The sequence below is a fragment of the Dasypus novemcinctus genome, chromosome 31 (genome assembly GCF_030445035.2).
Source record: "Dasypus novemcinctus isolate mDasNov1 chromosome 31, mDasNov1.1.hap2, whole genome shotgun sequence".
Taxonomy (NCBI): domain Eukaryota; kingdom Metazoa; phylum Chordata; class Mammalia; order Cingulata; family Dasypodidae; genus Dasypus; species Dasypus novemcinctus.
Window position 1 is genome coordinate 24032478 of NC_080703.1, and position 19830 is coordinate 24052307.

Here is a 19830-nt window from a genome sequence, read left to right on the forward strand (position 1 = left end):
TGCACTAAAGATATCTTCAACCATGTTTCCCTCCCCTCATTCTCCTCATGGCCATTTAGTCACAGAGCTATCCTCATTACTTACCTGTCAGTGATTTTTGTGCACCCATTGAGGTTTAAGTGTTCAATATTTCGGCAGTTCTGTGCAAAGGTTCTAAAATGAAAAAAAAAATTAAAACAGATTACCAGGTGCAGGGGTTGGGATAGGCAGCGAGGAGTTAATATTCAATTGGTACAAAGTTTCTATTGGGGTGATGGAAAAGTTTTGGTAATTGATGGTGGTGATGGTAGCACAATATTGTGAATATAATTAAAACCACCAAATTGTATACTTGAAAGAAGCTAAAATAAATGATTGTATATGTATGACGAAAACAGGAACTGTACAACACAAAGAATGAAACTTCATGCAAAATATGGACTACAGTTAATAATATAATCAATAATAAAAAGATTTAGTCAATTGTAACAAAGGTACCACACTAATGCAAAATGTTAACATAGGAGTATATGGGAACTCTGTACTAGCCGCATGATTTTTCTGTCAATCGGCAAGTGCTCTGATAGAAACATTTTTTAAGATTTTAAAAAAAATTTGTGTGTGGGGGTAACTCCCTCGGGAGTGATGCAAAGTGCTGATTGGCCACTAGAGGGCATATGTAACTCAGGTAGAAAAAATTTTTGTAATTAAAGAAAATTTATGTGGGGGTGGGGAACTCCCTCAGGAGTGGTGCAAAGTGCCGACTGGCCACTAGAGGGCATGGACGGTCCACACGTGGAAACACGCTTCTCATACTTTATGGGCACACAAGTCTGCAGGGGCTCTTGTCACAGTACAGGTTCTGATGACGGAACAAAGGGGCTCCTAGAGGTTTGCGTTTCTAAGACTCCCAGGTGCTATCAGTGCTGCTAGTGAAGGGAGCACCCTCTGAGAAGCAAGGCGAGAACACTGCTTGTAACTCCTTCACGCCTTGGTGAATCGTCTGAGAATGGAGGCCTGGTTCCCTGTTCCTTCCCCACTACAGGAAAACCAGCTGAAGTGAGGAGGCCGAATCTTTCCCGTCCTGTGCCATGCAGCACTTGGTTACCACAAAGCCCTTCTGGAGAAACCATTCTCCACTGATGCAGGTCAGCAGTTAACCAGCATCATGATGACCCCATTTACCAGGAGGACGCTGGCATGACAGGCGAGTTCCTCAATGATCTGTGGGTTGGTAACAAGGCTGGAAGCAGAGAATCCAACATTCCTCACCACTCGCTACTCAGCCTACTTGGCAAGGGTTGTCTCAGCTCACGTGCATCTTCCTGAAATACAACTTCTACTTATCTTAAGGATTGACCTGACTCTTCCGTGAAATATTCAAAAGCCTCCTACACTGGGTCGCAGACCACCCTGTGGTCTTCTCTGTGCCTTCTTCCCTACAATAGTGCAGAGCGGGAGAACCAAGGAGGGGCCTGGTAGGCTTCCTGAGTTGAGATGGAGCTGAGACTCGAGGAAGACCAAGACAGCTAGAGGAGCAGAGGAGAGAAGTGGAGTGCAGAGGCACGCAGAGTGCGAACTCCAGAGTCTGAAGAGGCTCCCCTTGAGAATTCAGTAGAGTACTGATCAGCACCGGGCACATAAGAAAATACCCAAGGCTGGGGAAAGCCCAACAAAAACGTTAGACAAAATGATAGCCAGAGCTTGTGTAGACACGAATAGTGTTCATTCCCATCACCCAGGAGTGAAACCCCATAATTCTTGGGGCATTTGGTAGAGTACTGGGAAGGGCATTGCTTCAGCAGTGGAGTACAGTTCACACTAGACTAAACATGGCTTTGGCCCCACTTAACAAATCTTAAAAAGCAAGAACTGAAAGGAACTATTTCCAAGTGACTTAAACACATCTAAAAACAAAACTCAAGGAATACTGAAAGAATTAGCACTCAACAAAGTAAAATTTGCAATGTCTGGCACTAAACCAAAAATCACCATGCATGCAAGAAAGAAAATATATCCATGATGAAGAGAAAATTCAATTTATCCAAACTCACTCAGAACTGCCACAGATATTAGAAATAGTGAAGAAGGAAATTAAAATTTATTATAGGGAAGCAGATGTGGCTCAAGTGATTGAGCTCCTGCCTACCATAAGGAAGTCCCCTGCCTACCATAAGGTTCCTAGGGTCTCCTAAAGAAGACAGCGAGCTGGCATGGTGCGGCAAGGTGACGCAACAGATGATGCAACAAGAGACACAAGAAGAAAAACATAATAAGAGACCCAATGAAGCAGGGAACAGAGGTGGCTCAAGCGATTAGGTGCCTTCCTCCCACATCAGAGGTCCTGGATTTGGTTTTTGGTGCCTCCTAAAGAAACAAGGAAGATGAACAGACACAGCCAGTGCAAACAATGAGGGGATGGAGAGAAATAAATAAATAATTATTATGACTCTTCCACAGAACAGTTTTTTTGAAGCTAAAGTAAAGCTTAAATATGTTATGTAGAGACATGAAAGATAAGAAAAGGACTCAAATTGAACTTTCAGATATGAAAACCACAATTACTGAGGTGAAAAATTTATTGGATGGGATTAATGACAGATGACACATTGAAGAAAAGGTTACTGATCTTGGAGACATAGCCATAGAAACTATCCAAAATGAATGAGAGCAAAAGGAGAAAAAAAAAAGGGAACTTAATATACATGTAACTGGAGTCCCTAAAAGAGAAGAAAGGGGGAGGGGGGAAAATATCTAAAGAAATAATGGTACAAAATTTTCCAAATTTAATGAAAATTATAAACCCACAAATTTAAGAAACTTAAAAAAACAAAAAACAAAACCAAAAAAACCCCTCCAAGCATGAGAAAAGTGAAGAAAGACACACCATGGCACATCATAATCAAATTGCTCGAAAGCAGTGATAAAGAGAAGAAATTATACAGTAGCCAGGAGAGGGACAGGGGGACATTATGTACAAAGGAATGAAGGTAAAGATGACAGCACAATTCTCATATGCACCATATGAAATGTTAAAGAAAGTTCCTCAGGCAAAAAGTAAATGATACCAGATGAAAATTTTTATCTACACAAAAGATTAAAAAAATACTAGAACTGTTAACCACATGGGTATAAAAGATTTCTCAGTTATTATTTAATTCTCTTAAAAGTAATTGTTGAAACAAAATATTATCAATTTAGCATAGCATTAAAATACATGAACACAGGTGGTGGACTTGGCCCAGTGGTTAGGGCGTCCGCCTACCATATGTGAGGTCCACGGTTCAAACCCCGGGCCTTCTTGACCCGTGTGGAGCTGGCCCATGCGCAGTGCTGATGCACACAAGGAGTGCCCTGCCACGCAGGGGTGTCCCCTGCGTAGGGGAGCCCCATGCACAAGGAGTGCGCCCCGTAAGGAGAGCCGCCCAGCACGAAAGAAAGTGCAGCCTGCCCAGGAATGGTGCCGCACACATGGAGAGCTGACACAACAAGATGATGCAACAAAAAGAAACACAGATTCCCGGGCCGCTGACAACAACAGAAGTGGACAAAGAAGAAGACGCAGCAAATAGACACAGAGAACAGACAACCAGGGTGGCAAGGGAAGGGGAGAGAAATAAATAAGTAAATAAATCTTTAAAAAAAAATGCATGAACACAATAGCACAAAGGCCAAGCTGAGAGACATAGAAATGAAATCCACTATCATTTTGAAGGTAGACTGTAATAACTTAAAGATATACTTTATTGTTTCAATTTCCTTGGCTGCTCAAGTAAATACCATGAAATGGGTCAGGTTAAACAATGGGAATTTATTAACATATGGTTTTGAGGCTGGGAAAATGTCAGTATAAAGGCATCATCAAGGTGATGCTTTTTCCCCAAAGACTGTGGCATTTTGGGCCTGCCAGCAGTCCTTGATCCTTAGCTCCTCTGTCACATGGCAAGGTACATGGTGGCCTTTCCTGGTTTCTCCCTGTGGCTTTCTTTCTCTGTGTGTGTGTCTGAATTTCATTCTCTTATAAAGGATTCCAGTCACAGGATTCAGACTCATCCTGTGCCACATCTTACCTGAAGTAATCTCATAAAAAGGTCCTACTTACAATTTTTTCCATAGGAAAAAATTACGTTTAAGAACATGCTTTTCTGGGAGTACATACAGCTTCAAATCACAACTATAAACCCTAAAGCAACGACTACAACTTAAAAAAACAGTTATAGCTAATAAGTCAAAAGAGGTTATATTAAAATAGAAGCATAGATACTTAATGCAAAAAAAGGCAGAAAAGGGAAGAAGGAATGTATGCAACAAGATAATAGATTTAAATTTAACTATATCACAAGTACATTAAATATAAATGGTCTAAGTACCCAAATCAAAAGACAGTTATTGTTAGATTGCATAAAAAGTAATATCTAACAATATGCTGCAACAAGAAAATGACTTTAAATATAAAGATAAAAATAAGTCAAAAGTAAAATGATGGAGAGAGGATTGTGGGAAGATGGTAGCATAGGAAGCACAAGGAATCAGTCCTTCCACCAAAATCACCATTGAACCGGCAGGAACTGTCTGAATCAACTATCTTAAAACTCCAGAGTCTAGTGGAACACTGAGCAGCATCCAGGAAAAGAACCTAGACTTCCAAATTCTGGGAGTATGTAGTCTGATCACTGCTTTTATATATTTATACTTAAAAAAAATTTTAAAGATACTTAGATTACATAAATGTTACATAAAAAATATAGGGGATTCCCATTTGCCCCCTTCCCTACCACTCTCACATTAACAAAATCCTTCATTAGTGTGGTACATTTATTACAATTGATGAACACATATTGGAGCATTGCCACTAACGTGGATTATAGTTTACAGTGTAGTTTACGCTCAACCACACAATTTTTGATATTATGACAAGATATATAACAGCCTGTATCTGTCATTGCAACATCATTCAGGACAATTCCAAAGTACCGAAAGTGCTGTCTCCCTCCCCTCAGAACTTTCAGAGGCCACTGTCTCCACGTCAATGATAAAAGTTCTTCCATTGCTAGAATAACAATAAGTCTAGTAGAATAACAGTAAGTCTACTCTAGTCCATCATTCATTCACTAATCCTGAGGATTCTGGGATAATGATGCCCATTCTTCCTCTAAGTGAGAGGGGGCTTAGATCCCATGGGGCATATGGATGGGACTATCTTGCTTGCAGTTGTAGACTCTCTCTGTTCCTTGGGATGGGCATTGTCCATCATCATTTCCTTGTTAGTTGTCCTGGGTGAGTCCAATGAACTGGAGGTAAGTGTTGCTACTATGCTGAGATTCAGGGCCCAACAGGCACATGGAGAGCTGTATAAGTTAGCCACAGGGGTGCTAATGCAAAGTACCAGAAATCTGTTGGCACTTATAAAGGGTACTTATTTGGGGTAGAAGCTTACAGTCACAAGCCATAAAGTGTAAGTTACCTCCCTCATCAAAGTCTGTTACCACATGTTGGAACAAGATAGCTGCCAGTCTCTGTGAGGATTCAGCCTTCCTCTTACTCCTAAGGCTCCATGGTTCCAGCTCCTTCCATTCTCAGCTGTATGTTAGCATAAGGTTTGTCTCTCTCCCCAGGGCTCATTTATTTCCAGGCTGAGCTGCTCTGTTCTCTTCACAAGGTCAGTTGTAGACTATCAGGCACATTCTCTTCCGGGGCCCTCTGCCATGTTTAATGGAGCCTTCTTTCTTTCCTCATATATCTGCTTCTCTGTGTATTTACTTCCTGGGGATCCAGCATGAAAACTCAAACTCTCTCCTCTGCCATGTTGTTTTCTCTGTGAGTCCCCACCCACCAGGGGGAGTGGGGACTCAACATCCCACTGATGTGGCCGAATCAACTTCTTAATCATAATTTAAGTGAAACCTCTGAATATCATATAATATGCCCAGATGAACAGACCAGTTTACAAACACAATCCAATATCTATTTTTGGAATTCATAAAATTACTAAACTGCCACAAAAGCCCAAAGATTTAAGTCTCTTGGACATATACCTATCAACTCTAGTACTAACTGTAGGCTCAAATAGAAGAGGCAGAAGAGCCATGTGTAGGGAAACCACAACTAAGGCCAACTCTGTCACACTGGGGAGCATAAATTCAAAGTAGGGCCCATTGGCAGGATGTTAAACTCCTGGCTGTCTATAGTGTCTGGATGTCTCCAGAGCCCTCAAGAGTCTTGCTATTTGAGGCAATATTTTACTTTGGCAGTCAATGAGATCCTGCTGAGACCTGCATAAGCCTAACTCTGGAATGACCTACCGGCTCACTTTTAAGTCTGTTAACTATATAAACTCATTTGTCTTTACCCTTTCCCCATTTTGGTCAAGGTCTTTTTCTAGTTGGCACTTGGCAATTAATCCCTCGGTGCCAGGGAGGCTCTCCCCAGGAGACTTTTCCCATGCTGGGGGGAAGGTAATGCATTTATATGCTGAGTTTGGCTTAGAGAGGGGCAACATTTGAGCAACTAGGAGGCTCTCAGGAGGTAACTCTTAGGCACCATATAATACTAGGCTAAGTTTCAATTTCAAAAGTAAAGGTTCATTGTACAGTCATCAATATCAAGGGCCCATCAATGGTCCATTCTCCTTCACTGTACTCAGGGAATTCTTGCTGTTCCATTAGAGAAAGTGGCAGACCTTCTCAGGATAGGAATTCAATATTCTTTTGGTTATTGTGTGGATCTCTACCCACCGTGATCACTGCTTTTGATCAGTTAATTCATATCACTAGGAACTGGCTCTCAGGGTGGCCACTGTTCCAAAATCCCTTGGACAAAGGTGGCACAGGATTCAAAAATAGTAATCTGCCTCAAAACTACAGAAAACAGTTGAATGGCTACTTTAATTGGGCAAATGCTGAATCAAGAAAACAAAGATTCAAAAGCCATAGAAGAAGCTTCTGCCACCCTTACTGGCCCCTGCCTTGCCCCCTCCACAACATAGTGTGGAACCAGCTTGCACTCCCATTGTGGGTCCCTGGCCCTTTTCCAGAGGGAACAAGGTGGCCCCTGTGCACATACTGGGATGTGTGTATATGGGACTGAGTGAGGTAACTTGTCACAGGCTTGGCCTCTCAGAGTTTGTCTTAAAGGCACAGCAGCAGCTTGCAGACAGATGAGAAAGTTGGAGAAACAATTAAGAATAAGTGGTGTGGGGCAAAGGACTACCTGTATTAAGTCACACAGGAGAACACCTGGTGGTGGTGTGGGGGAGAGAGTCCACTCCAAAGAGAATAGAGGGGTGATTCATTCAAACTCCTATAAACTGGAAACAGGGGGATTCCTAAGGCTATGAGGAAGCACAAGCCAGAAAAAAGTAGGCCCGGTGGTTCCCCCCAGACTCAGATAAGCGACAGAGGACCCTGAACTTCACATTTGCCTCAAGCTGATTTCCTGATAGGAGGGCTAAGCTTTAAAGGAGACCACCTGCCAAAGCAGAGCCAATTTACAAAGACTGTGAAAAGTACTTTTTGGTTTGGTTTGTTTGTTTTGGTTAGCTCCTAGCACACAAGCAAATCTGTCATATTACTAGCTGAATATAAACTTAAGGAACAGACAGCTCAGGGACTAAATCCCAGAGTTAACCCTTTAAAATATTAAAATTTACAAGACAAAGACACAGGTAATGATGGCCCAACCACAGGAACAAGATAAAGAGCCAGAAAACACCAATAAAGAGGACCAGACTTTGGATATACCAGACAAAGACTTTTAAAAATGATCATCAATATGCTTAAGGACATAAAGGAAAATATAGAAAAAGAACTAAAGGATATAAGGAAAACAACAGATGAACAATATGAGAATCTCTAGAAATTATCAATAGGAACCAAACAGAAAATACTAGAGTTGAAGACTACAATAACAAATGAAATTTTCCTAGAAGGGTTCAACAGCAGATTGAAGCTGGCAGAAGAAAGAATCAGTGATGTTGAAGACAATGAAAATGAGTCAGGCTGAGAAACAGAAAGAAAAAAGAATCATTTTTTTTTTAAGTGAACAAAAGCCTCAGAGACTTCTGGGACAACATTAAGCTTACTAATATATGCATTATGGGAGTCACCCAGTGCTACCTGAAGCACCTTTTTTGGGGGCTCCAGGAGACCAGAAGAGCATCCTGCAACATCCCTGAAAGAATGAAAGGAGGAGACTGCCCATCTGCAGAGAAGATTCATAAGTAGAGCACTTCATGCCATGGAGGCCAGAGCCCATCCTTCACTGGAGGCACGAGCCGTCTCGGGAGCTGTTCCGCCCCTGGAATAGGAAGCTCCACTTCCCAAAAACGGGGAGGAAGAGACAGTTGGGCACCAACGTCAGCTACTGATTAGTACATTTGGTGGGCTAAAATATAACCCCAAGAACAGCTAAAATTTGAAGCTGTCCAGGTTGGAGAGAGGCCAGTAGCTGCCATTTTAACTCCACACCTGGCACAAGGGGAAGCATGGCAGATTAAAAATCACAGTGCTGGCAGGAACTGGCTTCTTTCTATCCAGATCAGATTACAGGTTTAGGATAAGCACCAGCCCCACCTCTGGCAGGGAGGAAGCTGCAGGGTCCCATGCCAGCCTCTCGGGAAAATACAGGCCATGCTGCAGAGAGTGGTGATCATCCTACTTTGGTGGTGCAAGCTGCGTCAGGAGCTATTCTGTGGCTGGAAGTGGAAGCTCCATTTTCAAAAACAGTGGAGGAAGAGACAGTTGGCATCTGATTTCAGCTACTGATTAGTAAATTCAGCTGACTAAACTATAACCATAAGAACAGTTAAAGTTTAAACCTGTTCAATTTGGAAAAAGGCTGGTAGCATCCATTTTGACTCTGCCCCCAGCATGAGGGGAAGCTTGTCTGACTGAAAATCAGAGTGAAGGTAGGGACTGGTTTCTTTCACCCAGATCAGCCTGCAGCCCTAGCCTAGGCTTCAGCCCCACCTCTAGCAGGGAGGAAGGTGATGGACCCTGCACCAGCCTCTCCAGGTAACTGAAGGCACATTCAGCAGGCACAGATGGAATAGCTGGAAGTTTACTGGGGCAACTGCAATCATTTGGACCCACAAGGCATAGATTACTGCCCACACCTGCAGTTCCATCCCCGCCCCAGGCAGTTTCAACAGTCTCTCTGGGCAACTACAGTCTAGGCCAGCACAGTGGATTATTACACACAGCTTTGGCTCTGTCCCTAGCCTTGGCAAAGGAGAAAGTTGGTCTCTGGGCAATGAGGACAGCTTGAGCCTCCACAGTTTACAGCACCAACTACATCCTTGGCTCCTACTACACTACCAGCAAGAGAGAAAGGGCAGGCAACTCCTAAACTAAAGAGAGAAACTGCACCCAGAATAAATACTCTAGTAAGCAAGATGCCAAGACACTAACCAAAAATTACAATACACACTAAGAAACAGGAAGCTATGGCCCAGTTAAAGGAACAAGAAAATGACACAAAGGAGTTGAGTTAACTAATCATAGATGTTCAAGCAAATCTCCTTAATAAATTCAACAAGATGGTTAAGAGATTTAAGATATAAGGAAGACATTGGATGAGCACAAAGAAGAATTTGAAAACATACATAGAAAAATAGCAGATCTTATGGGCATGAAAGGTACAATAAATTACATTAAAAATAAACTGGAATCATATAATAGCAAATTTCAGGAGGCAGAAAGAAGGATTGGTAAGCTTGAAGAAATGGCCTATGAAAGTGGACATACAAAAGAACAGATAAAGAAAAGAATGGAAAAATTGAACAAGATCTCAGGGAACTAAACAACAGCAACAGACATGCAAACATATGTGTCATGGGTGTCCCAGAAGGAGAAGAGAAGGGAAAAGGGGCAAAAAGACTATTTGAAGAAACACAGGTCCTTTATGTCCTTGGTTAATTTTATTCCTAAATATTTTATTGTTTTAGTTACTACTATAAATGGAATTTTTTTTCTGATTTCTTCCTCAGATTGCATATCAGTAGTGTATAGAAATACTATTGATTTTTACATATTAACCTTGTATCCTGCAGCTTTGCTGAACTTCTCTTAATTCTAGCAGATATGTTGTGGATTTTTCAGGATTTTCTATATAGAGGATCGTGTCATCAGCAAAGAGTGAAAGTTTCACTTCTTCCTTTCCTATCTGGGTGCATTATATTTCTTTGTCTAGCCTAATTGCTCTAGCTAGAACTTCTAGCACAATATTGAATAATAATGGTAACAGTGGGCATCCTTGACTTGTTCCTGATCTGAATGGGAAAGTTTTCATATATGCACTTTACCATAATGAGAAAGCTTTCTTCTATTCCTATCTTTTGGAATGTTTTTATCAAGAAAGGGTGCTATATTTGGTCAAATGCCTTTTCTGCATCAATCAAAAGGATTATGTTATTTTTCTTCTTCAGTTTATCAATGTGGTTTATTATACTAATTGATTTTCTTGTGTTGAACCATACTTTAATACCTGGGATAAAACCCACTTGATTGTGAAGGATAATTCTTTTAATATACTTTTGGATTCTATTTGCAAGTATTTTTGTTGAGGATTTTTGCATCTACCTACATTAGAGATATTGGTCTGTGATTTTCTTTTTTCATAGTACCTTTATCTGGTTTTGGTATAAAGGTTATGTTGGCTTTATAAAATGAATTTGGTAGCATTCTTTCCTGGTCAATGTTTTGGAAGAGCTTGAGAAAGATTGGTATTAGTTCATTTTTTAATGATTGGTAGAATTCACCTGTGAAGCCATCTGATCCCGGGCTTTCATCTTTGGGAGGTTTTTGTTGACTGTTTTAATCTCTTCACTTGTGATTGGTTTGTTGAGGTCTTCTATTTCTTCTAAAAAGTCAGTGTAGGTGGTTCATGTTTTCACAGGAATCTGTCCATCTCATTCTACATTTTCTACTTTTTTTGGCATACAGCTGTTCATAGTATCCTCTTATGATCTCTCTTATTTCTATGGGGTCAGTGGTAATATCCCCCCCTCACGTCTGATTTTATTTATTTGTGTCTTTTCTCTTTTTTCCTTTATCAGCCTAGCTAAGGGTTTGTCAATTTTGTTGATCTTCTCAAAGAACCAACTTTTGGTTTTGTTGATTCTCTCTATTCTTTTTTTTTTGTTCTCAATTTCCTTCATTTCTGCTCAGATATTTACTATTTCTTTCCTTCAGCTTGGTTTGTGGTTAGTTTGCTGTTCTTTTCCTAGTTCTTCCAGGTGTGCAGTTAGATCATCAATTTTAACTCTTTCTTCTTTTTTAATGTAAGCATTGAGGGCTACAAATTTCACTCTCAGTACCTCCTTTGTGGTGCCCCATAGGTTTTGACATGCTGTTTCATCTCATTTTCTTTTTTTTTTTTTAATGTGTTTATTTATTTCTCTCCCCACCCCCACCCCCACCCCCCACCCTCTGCTTTTTGTGTCCATTCGCTGTGTGTTCTTCTGTGACCGCTTCTATCCTTATCAGCAGCACCAGGAATCTTTGTTTCTTTTTGTTGTGTCATCTTGTGTCAGCTCTCCGTGTGTACGGAGCCATTCTTGGGCAGGCTGCACTTTCTTTCGCACTGGGCAGCTCTCCTTACAAGGCGCGCTCCTTGCGTGTGGGGCTCCCCTATGCGGGGACACCCATGTGGCACGGCACTCCTTGCACGTATCAGCACTGCACATGGGCCAGCAACACACGGGTCAAGGAGGCCCAGGGTGGGAAACGGACTTTGGCCCAGTGGTTAGGGCGTCCGTCTACCATATGGGAGGTCCGCGGTTCAAACCCCGGGCCTCCTTGACCCGTGTGGAGCTGGCCATGCGCAGTGCTGATGCGCGCAAGGAGTGCCGTGCCACGCAGGGGTGTCCCCCGTGTGGGGGAGCCCCCACGCGCAAGGAGTGCGCCCGTGAGGAGAGCCGCCCAGCGTGAAAAGAAAGAGCAGCCTGCCCAGGAATGGCGCCGCCCACACTTCCTGTACTGCTGACGACAACAGAAGCGGACAAAGAAACAAAAGCAGACAAAGAAACAAGACGCAGCAAATAGACACCAAGAACAGACAACCAGGGGAGGGGGGGAAACTAAATAAATAAATAAATCTTTAAAAAAAAAATATATATATATATAAAAAAAAAAAAAGGAGGCCCAGGGTTTGAACAGCGGACCTCCCATGTGGTAGGAAGATGCCCTATCCATTGGGCCAAGTCCACTTCCCTCATCTCATTTCTTTCATCTCAATATATTTGCTGAATTTTCTGGCAATTTCTTCTTTGACCCAGTGATTAAGAGTTGGTTGTTTAATCGTCATATATTTATTTTTCTTTTTCTGTCCATTATTGATTTCCAGCTTCATTCTGTTCTGAGCAGAGAAAGTGTTTTGTATAATTTCAATCTTTTAAAATTTATTGAGAATTGCCTTGTGACCCAGCATATGGTTTATCTTGGAGAAGGATCCATGAACACTTGAAAAGAATATATATCCTGCTGTTTTGGGGTGTAGTGCTCTATAGATGTCTGTTAGGCCTAGTTCATTTATCATATCATTCAAGTTCTGTTTTGTTTTTTTTTTTTAAAGATTTATCTTATTTATTTCTCTCCCCTTCCCCTGCCCCACTGTCTGCTCTATGTGTCCATTTGCTGTGTGTTCTTCTGCATCCGCTTGCATTATCCAGTGACACTGAGAAACTGTGTCTCTCTTGTTGTGTCATCTTGCTGCGTCAGCTCTCTATGTGTGCAGCACCACTCCTGGACAGGCTGTGCTTTTTCCATGCAGGGCGGCTCTCCTTGTGGGGTGAATTCCTTGTGTGTGGGGCACCCCTATGTGGGGGCATCCCTGTGTGACACAGCACTCTGCGGCAGCACTGCACAAGGGCCAGCTCACCACATGGGTCACGAGGCACTGGGGATTGAACCCAGGACCCTCCAAATGGTAGGCAGACACTCTGTCAGCTGAGCCACATCCACTTCCTAAACTCTCTGTTTCTTACTTTATCCTCTGTCCAGATGTTCTGTCCAATACTGAGAGTGTTTATTGAAGTCTTCAACTATTATTGTAGAGACATCTATTTCTCCCTTCAACTTTGCCAGTATGTACCTCATGTATCTTGATACATTGATGTTAGATGCATAAATATTTAGAATAGTTATTTCTTTTTGTTGAATTGTCCCTTTTATTAATAATTACCTTCTTCATCCCTTATAACAATTTTGCATTTAAAATCTATTTTGTCTGATATTAACATCACTACTGCAGCTCTTTTTTGGTTACTATTTGCATGAAATATCTTTTTCCAGCCTTTCACTTTTAACCTGGATGTGTCCTTACATCTGAGGTAAGTCTCTTGTTGAGAATATATAGATGGGTCATATCTTTTAATCCATTCTATCAGTCTGTGTCTTTTGAGCGGATGTTCAAGTCATAAACATTCAATGTTATAACTGTAAAGGCATTACTTACTTCATCTATTTTGACCTATGGCGTTCTGTTATCATATCATACTATAGTCTATCTTTTTACCCTATCTGATATTCTTCATTTCTATACTCTTCTCCAAGTCTCTCACCCATGTTTTTTCCTTTCAGGCTGCAGCATTCCCTTTAGTATCTCTTATAATTCTGGCCTTTTGGTAATATAGTCTATCCATTTTTGTCTGTGAAGACTTTGAACTTCTCTTCATTTTTGAAGGACACCTTTGCCAGATACAGAATTCTTGGCTGGCAGTTTTTCTTTCAATACCTTAAATACATCAGACCACTTTCTTCTCTCCTCCATGGTTTCAGATGAGAGGTTGGCACTTAATCATGTCGAATTTCCCTTGTATGTGATGCTTTGCTTTTCTCTTGCTGCTTTCAAAGTCTTCTCTTTATCTCTGATACTTGTCATTCTTAATTGTAGGTGTCTCTGGGTTGCATCTAATCATCTTTATTCTGCTTGGGGTGCGTTGTCCTTCTTAGATATTGATATTTATGTCTTTCATAAGGGTAGGGAAGTTTTCAGTCATTATTTCCTCAAATATTCTTTCTGCTCCTTTTCCATTTCTTCTCCTTCTGGGGTGCTGATAATGCATATGTTTTTGTGTTTCACATTGTCATTCAATTCCAAGACCCTGTTCCATTTTTTCCATTCTCTTCTCTTTCTGTTCTCCTGTCTTTTCCAGTTCAGATGTTCTGTCTTTGAAATCACAAATTCTGTCTTCAAGCAGTTCAAATCTGCTCTTACATGCTTCTAATGTATTTTTAATCTCATCCATCGTGTCTTTCATTCCCATAAGGTCTGTTACTTTTTTTTGCATACTTTCAAATTGTTCTTTATGTTCACCCACTTTTTAATATCCTTTATCTCTATAGTCATGTTTTCTTTCAATTCTTTAAATTGATTTAGAAGGGTTGTGTGATTATCATTGATTAATTTTCTTAAACCCCAAATCTCTTCAGGATATTTGGTTTGTTCCTTTGGCTGGACCATTTCTGTTTCTCAGTATGGCTTGTAATTTTTTGCTGATGTCTAGGCATCTGATAAGACGGTAAATTTACTCTAATGGCCAATTTCTCTCTTTTGACTATTGTTATTTTTTTTCACAGCCCTTTGATATTTGGCTCATCTTATCCTAAGACTTCAATATTGCACAGCTTAAGTTACCAAAATCATGCCAGGGACTCACTAATGGGGCACAGACTTTCCTCCAGGGGTGGGATAAAGAGAGCTCTAAAAACAGTTTTTGTCCATGTAGTTTCCAGACTGACCAGCAGATGGCGTTCACTGGCATACTTTCCACAGAGGTGTATCTCTCTTGGTTTTCCTGTTTTCCTCTGGCCAGAGCCAAGATTCAAAGCGGGCTCCACAGGTCAAATTCACTGAAGAAAAGCCCCTTACTCCCCTTCCTTTTTCTGTGTAACAGCTGGCAGGGAGGAAGACATCTGCTCTCTTCTCAGTCAGCTGAAATGTGCCAGGGCTTTTACCGCTGCTGAATTATCTCAGGGATTGGGGAAGGAGCCCTTTCTGGAGGTGGGGAGGTTTAGTAACCCATGGTTTGTTGTTTTGGCTTCTTCGTATCTCGTCCCTCACCCTTCTGGGAGTTAGGAAGCTGTTCTGGTTTGCTGACCCCCAGAGCAGGTCCCTCGGGCAGCTTTGGTTTTTGTAAGAGTGCTGAGCTTTATCTGCCTAAGCCAACACCATGTCCCCACAATCCTCCATACAGGGTTTTTCATCTATTTTGTTTACTACTCTACTGCCTGAAACAATGCCTGGTAAGGTAGGGGCTCATTAATATTTGTTATTTACCAAAACAAAAACAGTAACAAAATTACATGGGGGCAGGGTAGAAGTCAAGGCTGGTTCTACATGATTACAATAAAAAACTAGAAAGATAGTAAGATTCCTTTGGAGTCAGAACTCTGTGATTACGTTTATCAATGTTTCTCACAGTAATCCGGTCTTCACATATTCATAGGCATAGAGATATTTCACCAACTAAGGTAGATTTCTGATCTAAAACTCAGGGTAAACCAGTAAACATTCTTAGTCTCATAGAATCATTTTGCTAGTATATATGGCTTTGTTTCAGTTGTTGAGTAAAAGTGTATTTCTTTGATATCCCTCATCAGCAATCTACATCTTTATGTTTATTTTAGTTTCTTTCATGGAACCATTGTTAGATTTATGTCCTCAATTTAAATTATCTTAGGACATCGGTAGATTTAAGCTTCCTATTAAAACAGACTCAATCTAAAAGCACCTCAGTTTTCCTTTTGGGAAGTACTCATTCCCAGTGTATCAGCGTGAGTGCCCTGCCCTCCTCTCTCCAGTAGATGGGGATGTGGATGTGTACCAGCTAAGCAAACCAGATCCTTTCCCTCCTTCAGGAATCAGAGTTTTGTTATGGGAAGAGCATGGTTAGAATATATTCATTTTGATGGCAGCTTCCAGGGAAGGCTGCCCATTAGATTCTTCTCCCTAGATCCCCAGAGTCACTATTGGTTGCTGTCCTTTCCAAGCCCTGTTTGTTCAGCTTCTTCTCCAATTCTGTGAGCTACCTCATATCCTTTCAATAAATTCCCTTTTTTGTCAATGTCCTTAAACAGATGGATTATACATAGATACATAAAACAGAATCAATCTAGTCCTCTAGTGTATAAAGCTTTTGAAGCAGCAGAAAATCTGACCTGATGGCTTGAATTGTAACACAACGATGTGAATGTATTTAACACCCCTGAACTGTATACTTGACTATGACTAAAACCATTAATTTTAGGTTGCATATATGTTATGGCAATACAACTGTACCATACAAAAAGTAATTCCTAATGTAAAGTATGGACTATAGTTAATATAATAATAATGCACCATCAATTTAATAAAAGTATCACACAACGCAAAATGTTAATAATAGGGAAAGCTGAAGGGGGCGGGGAGGTGGGGATGTGGTGTATATGGGAGCCCTGTACTTTCTGCATGATTTTTTCGTTAACCTACAACTGTTCTAATAAAAAAAACTTTAAATAAAAATTACTTTGTTCCGTACTATTTAAAGAGAATGTTTTGATCCTTTAAAGATGTTATAAATCAATTTTCTTTGCAATGGAGTAGCAGATGTTTCAATGACAAATTCTACTGTCTGCATTCCCTACCTACTCTACATTCTTACTGGCAGTCTGAGAGTGGTGTACACTGTGGTACTTCTTGGGTCTGGATGGTGTGTGTTCTAACTTAGTCAACCTCAGAAACAATACTAGAAGCCACAAGGATAAAGATATGAAAACTTATAGCTGGTTCTAATCATGTCTCCAGGAAATCTCGAAGCACATGTCTTCAACAGTGGTTTGATAATACCTCCAATAAATAATGGCTATCCAGTAAGAAGTGGGCATTTGGTTGGATAGGACGTATTGTTAACTATAATAAAATGAATGTACTAATCACAGCCCATTACAAGTGGGCATAATTCCAGCTGATGCTAAGGACATTTCTGAAAGAATAATTTTGTTAGTATAATTTCTACTGAAAGGCAGCTACTATTATGGGAAAGAGACTAAAAAGACAGAAAAGTGAAGGGACTAGAAGAGAGATGAACAGATAATAATATTTATTGAGAATATACTATGTGCCAGGGACTTCAAACATGTCACTGCACATAACGCTCATGACCTCCCATGCAGGAGCTAAAAGTGCCCCCACTTTGCAGAAGGGGGAACCAGCACTAAGTTGAGTGAAATCGTTCCTGCCAAGGTCACCTTCCTGACAACGGTGGAGCTCAGTGTCCAAACCAGGTCTGCTAAGTTCAAAGCCACAGTCATCTCACGACCCTACACAGATTACCATAGGAAGAACTTAGCAGAGAGGCCCACAGTCAGCTCAGCGCTGAAACCTGCCACAACAGAGAGCGCCATCGAAGCTGTGCCTTACTTCAGGGAGGAATCCCCCACGCCAATGCAGCCGCGCAAGCTCAGCTTCCTCAGGAACCCGCCGCATCGCTTGGAGATATTTTCCACCACTCGGCCCTTGAATGGGGAAAGAGGGGAGAGAGCTCATGTTTTCAAGCTGCTTAGCCAACAGAAAAATAACCTGAAGTTTAGGAACTGAATGTATTTTTTTGCAATTGCAACAGAAAATATTATGGAACATTCTTCCAGCACTCAGTTCTATCCCTGGCACATGAAGAGGCTGCACACATTTCAAAGTGTTTTCAATTAAAGCCTTAAGTATTATTTTAAAATCTGTGCACTCATATGACATTCCTCAAATAAGCAAATTCAGAGAGAGAGAAAGTACATTGCAGGATACCAGGGAGCAGGGATCGGGGAGGGAATGGGGAGTTATTGCTTTAATAGGTACAGAGTTTTGCGTGAGATGATGAAAGAGTGTTGGTAACGGATGGTGGTAATAGAAGCACAATATTGTGAATGTAATTAATATCACTGAATTGCACACATGAGAGTAGTTAAAATGGAAAATTTGGGGTTGTATATATGTTACCAGAATAAAATAAAAACACAACATTCAAGTTACTGGTTCTGTTCCTTATCTGTTAGACAGTATGTTGTAGATGTGCATTTTAAAATGAAGGGTTTTAGAGGAAAAATAGGTTTCAGATGGGCTTAAAAGTCCCTTATGACTTTTAGGTGAACATGCCAGTTATTTTTCATTTTTGGCCGAACGAAATCTTTAATAACCACGAAGATGCTAACAATAAAAGGTCTGATATTGAAATGCACCAGGGAGACATCGGCAATGCTGAAGGAAAAGGTTCGATATGTTTTTGTTGCCTGGATACTTTATTCTCAATGTGCCCAGCATGTGACCCACCATCCAAGGTGCCTCCACTCTCCTGTTAGTAAATGAAAGAGCTTGGGTGAGTGGCCCAACATTTCTGTACTTCACTTTCTTCAGTATGGTACTTTGAGAGGATTAAATGAATTAATATATGAAATTGCTTATACTAGTGCCTAGCACACAGGAAATACTATTAGTTGTATGGATCCTAATCCTGGGCTCCTCTCTCTTCTCGACACATCAGTAAACCATCAGCTCCTTCTCCAAGTGGACGTCTTTGAGACGACCAGGTTATCCATGGACCCCTTCCCACGGCAAGCACCCCGGGGGTCCTGTTCAGAGACTAGGGGGGCCCCAACGCTTGGCTCACAAGCCAACCTAGAGTCGAGGTGCCAGTTCATAAGGGGAGCTACACAGTAGTAGACTAGACTGACACCCTGGTGCCGGCCAGCTCAGGCTTCTCCATGTAATTCTTTATTTAATTAGAGAGCCATAAATTAAGTCTCTTCTTTTAGGGAAGTGTTCTTGAGTACTTCTGCAATGTATATATATGTAGCTGCAGGAAGATGAAAATCAGTCAAAATATTGAAATCAAATAATCCACAAGGTAGTGTTATTTACATGAAATAGTAGTACACTTTACTATTTAAATGTAAAAGTTTTTTAATATGCCTTCCAGAATGTTGTACAGTTTGGAAAAACTGTCAAAGAGAACAAGAACCATTAAGAAAAGAGAAAATATTTTGCCAAAGTTTTCAAACAATAACTCTCATTTGGCCAGTGAAAATGACCCTAATTTTTAGAATTTAAGGTTATCCTCAACATCACTAAGTAAATACACTGAACAAAGATTTAGAGAATATCACTGGTTATTAAGGAATGTCAGCATGTTTGCATGAGGCACTGTTGCAAAAGTCTGAAAAGAATATTAAAGAACTCCTAATTCGGGGACCACCGTCTGAGCCCGGAACTCAGCTTATCTTTCCAGGGCAAGTGTGGCGCTCTGAGGACTCGGCCCCCTTCTGGGCACCACAACATGAGAGAAATCAAGGGTTTCCCAAAACACACTGCCCATCATCAGCTCATCTAGGTAGCAGCAGGTTAGGGAACCAGTGGGAAAGTGTCTGGGCCCATCTCACCAGGCAACACATTCATTTCCTTACCCATGAGAGGAAACAAAATATACATCTTGGTAAAAGCTCTTGGCAAACACTCCCCATGAGTAACTGAATTAAAACCTAAGTCCACTATTATAACTGTGTTGATACACCTGGAAATGAATAGGGTCTTACTAACACTGGGTAGATAAAAAGCTTCAGAGTCTCAAAGCCTGTAAACCACCACTCGGGCTAATTACTGTGTTGCACTGCTCTTTATTCCTCCCCCAGCCACCCTCTTCTTTTTGGTTAGAAATTTGGTATGTAATATTAAAGTTGTTTTAAAATAAACTTTCCTCACTTGGTCAGATTTACTACTCTTAAATGTAGATGTTTACAGTTTGGCCAGATAAAAATAGCAAAAACTTGGAATTACAAAGGGCTTTAAAGATTATTTACTTCATTTTACAGATAATAAGACCAAGGCACT

The 19830-nt window shown here is 40.9% G+C and overlaps 1 protein-coding gene across 4 annotated transcripts in view; it reads right to left on the minus strand.

Annotated features, from left to right (window-relative positions):
• The window catches only part of FBXL2 (F-box and leucine rich repeat protein 2), a 156860-nt gene that overhangs the window by 48901 nt on the left and 88129 nt on the right, over window positions 1-19830 (minus strand). For all 4 annotated transcript variants that reach the window (XR_011647816.1, XR_011647817.1, XR_009184213.2 and 1 more), the window contains exons 5-6: window positions 17377-17471; window positions 85-153 (exon numbers count right to left, since the gene is read on the minus strand). Coding sequence is in view for 1 of the 4 variants with exons in the window: in XM_058290629.2 (XP_058146612.1) it covers window positions 85-153; window positions 17377-17471 (164 nt within the window). In the remaining 3 variants the exon portion in view is untranslated. The remainder of the gene's footprint in view (window positions 1-84; window positions 154-17376; window positions 17472-19830) is intronic.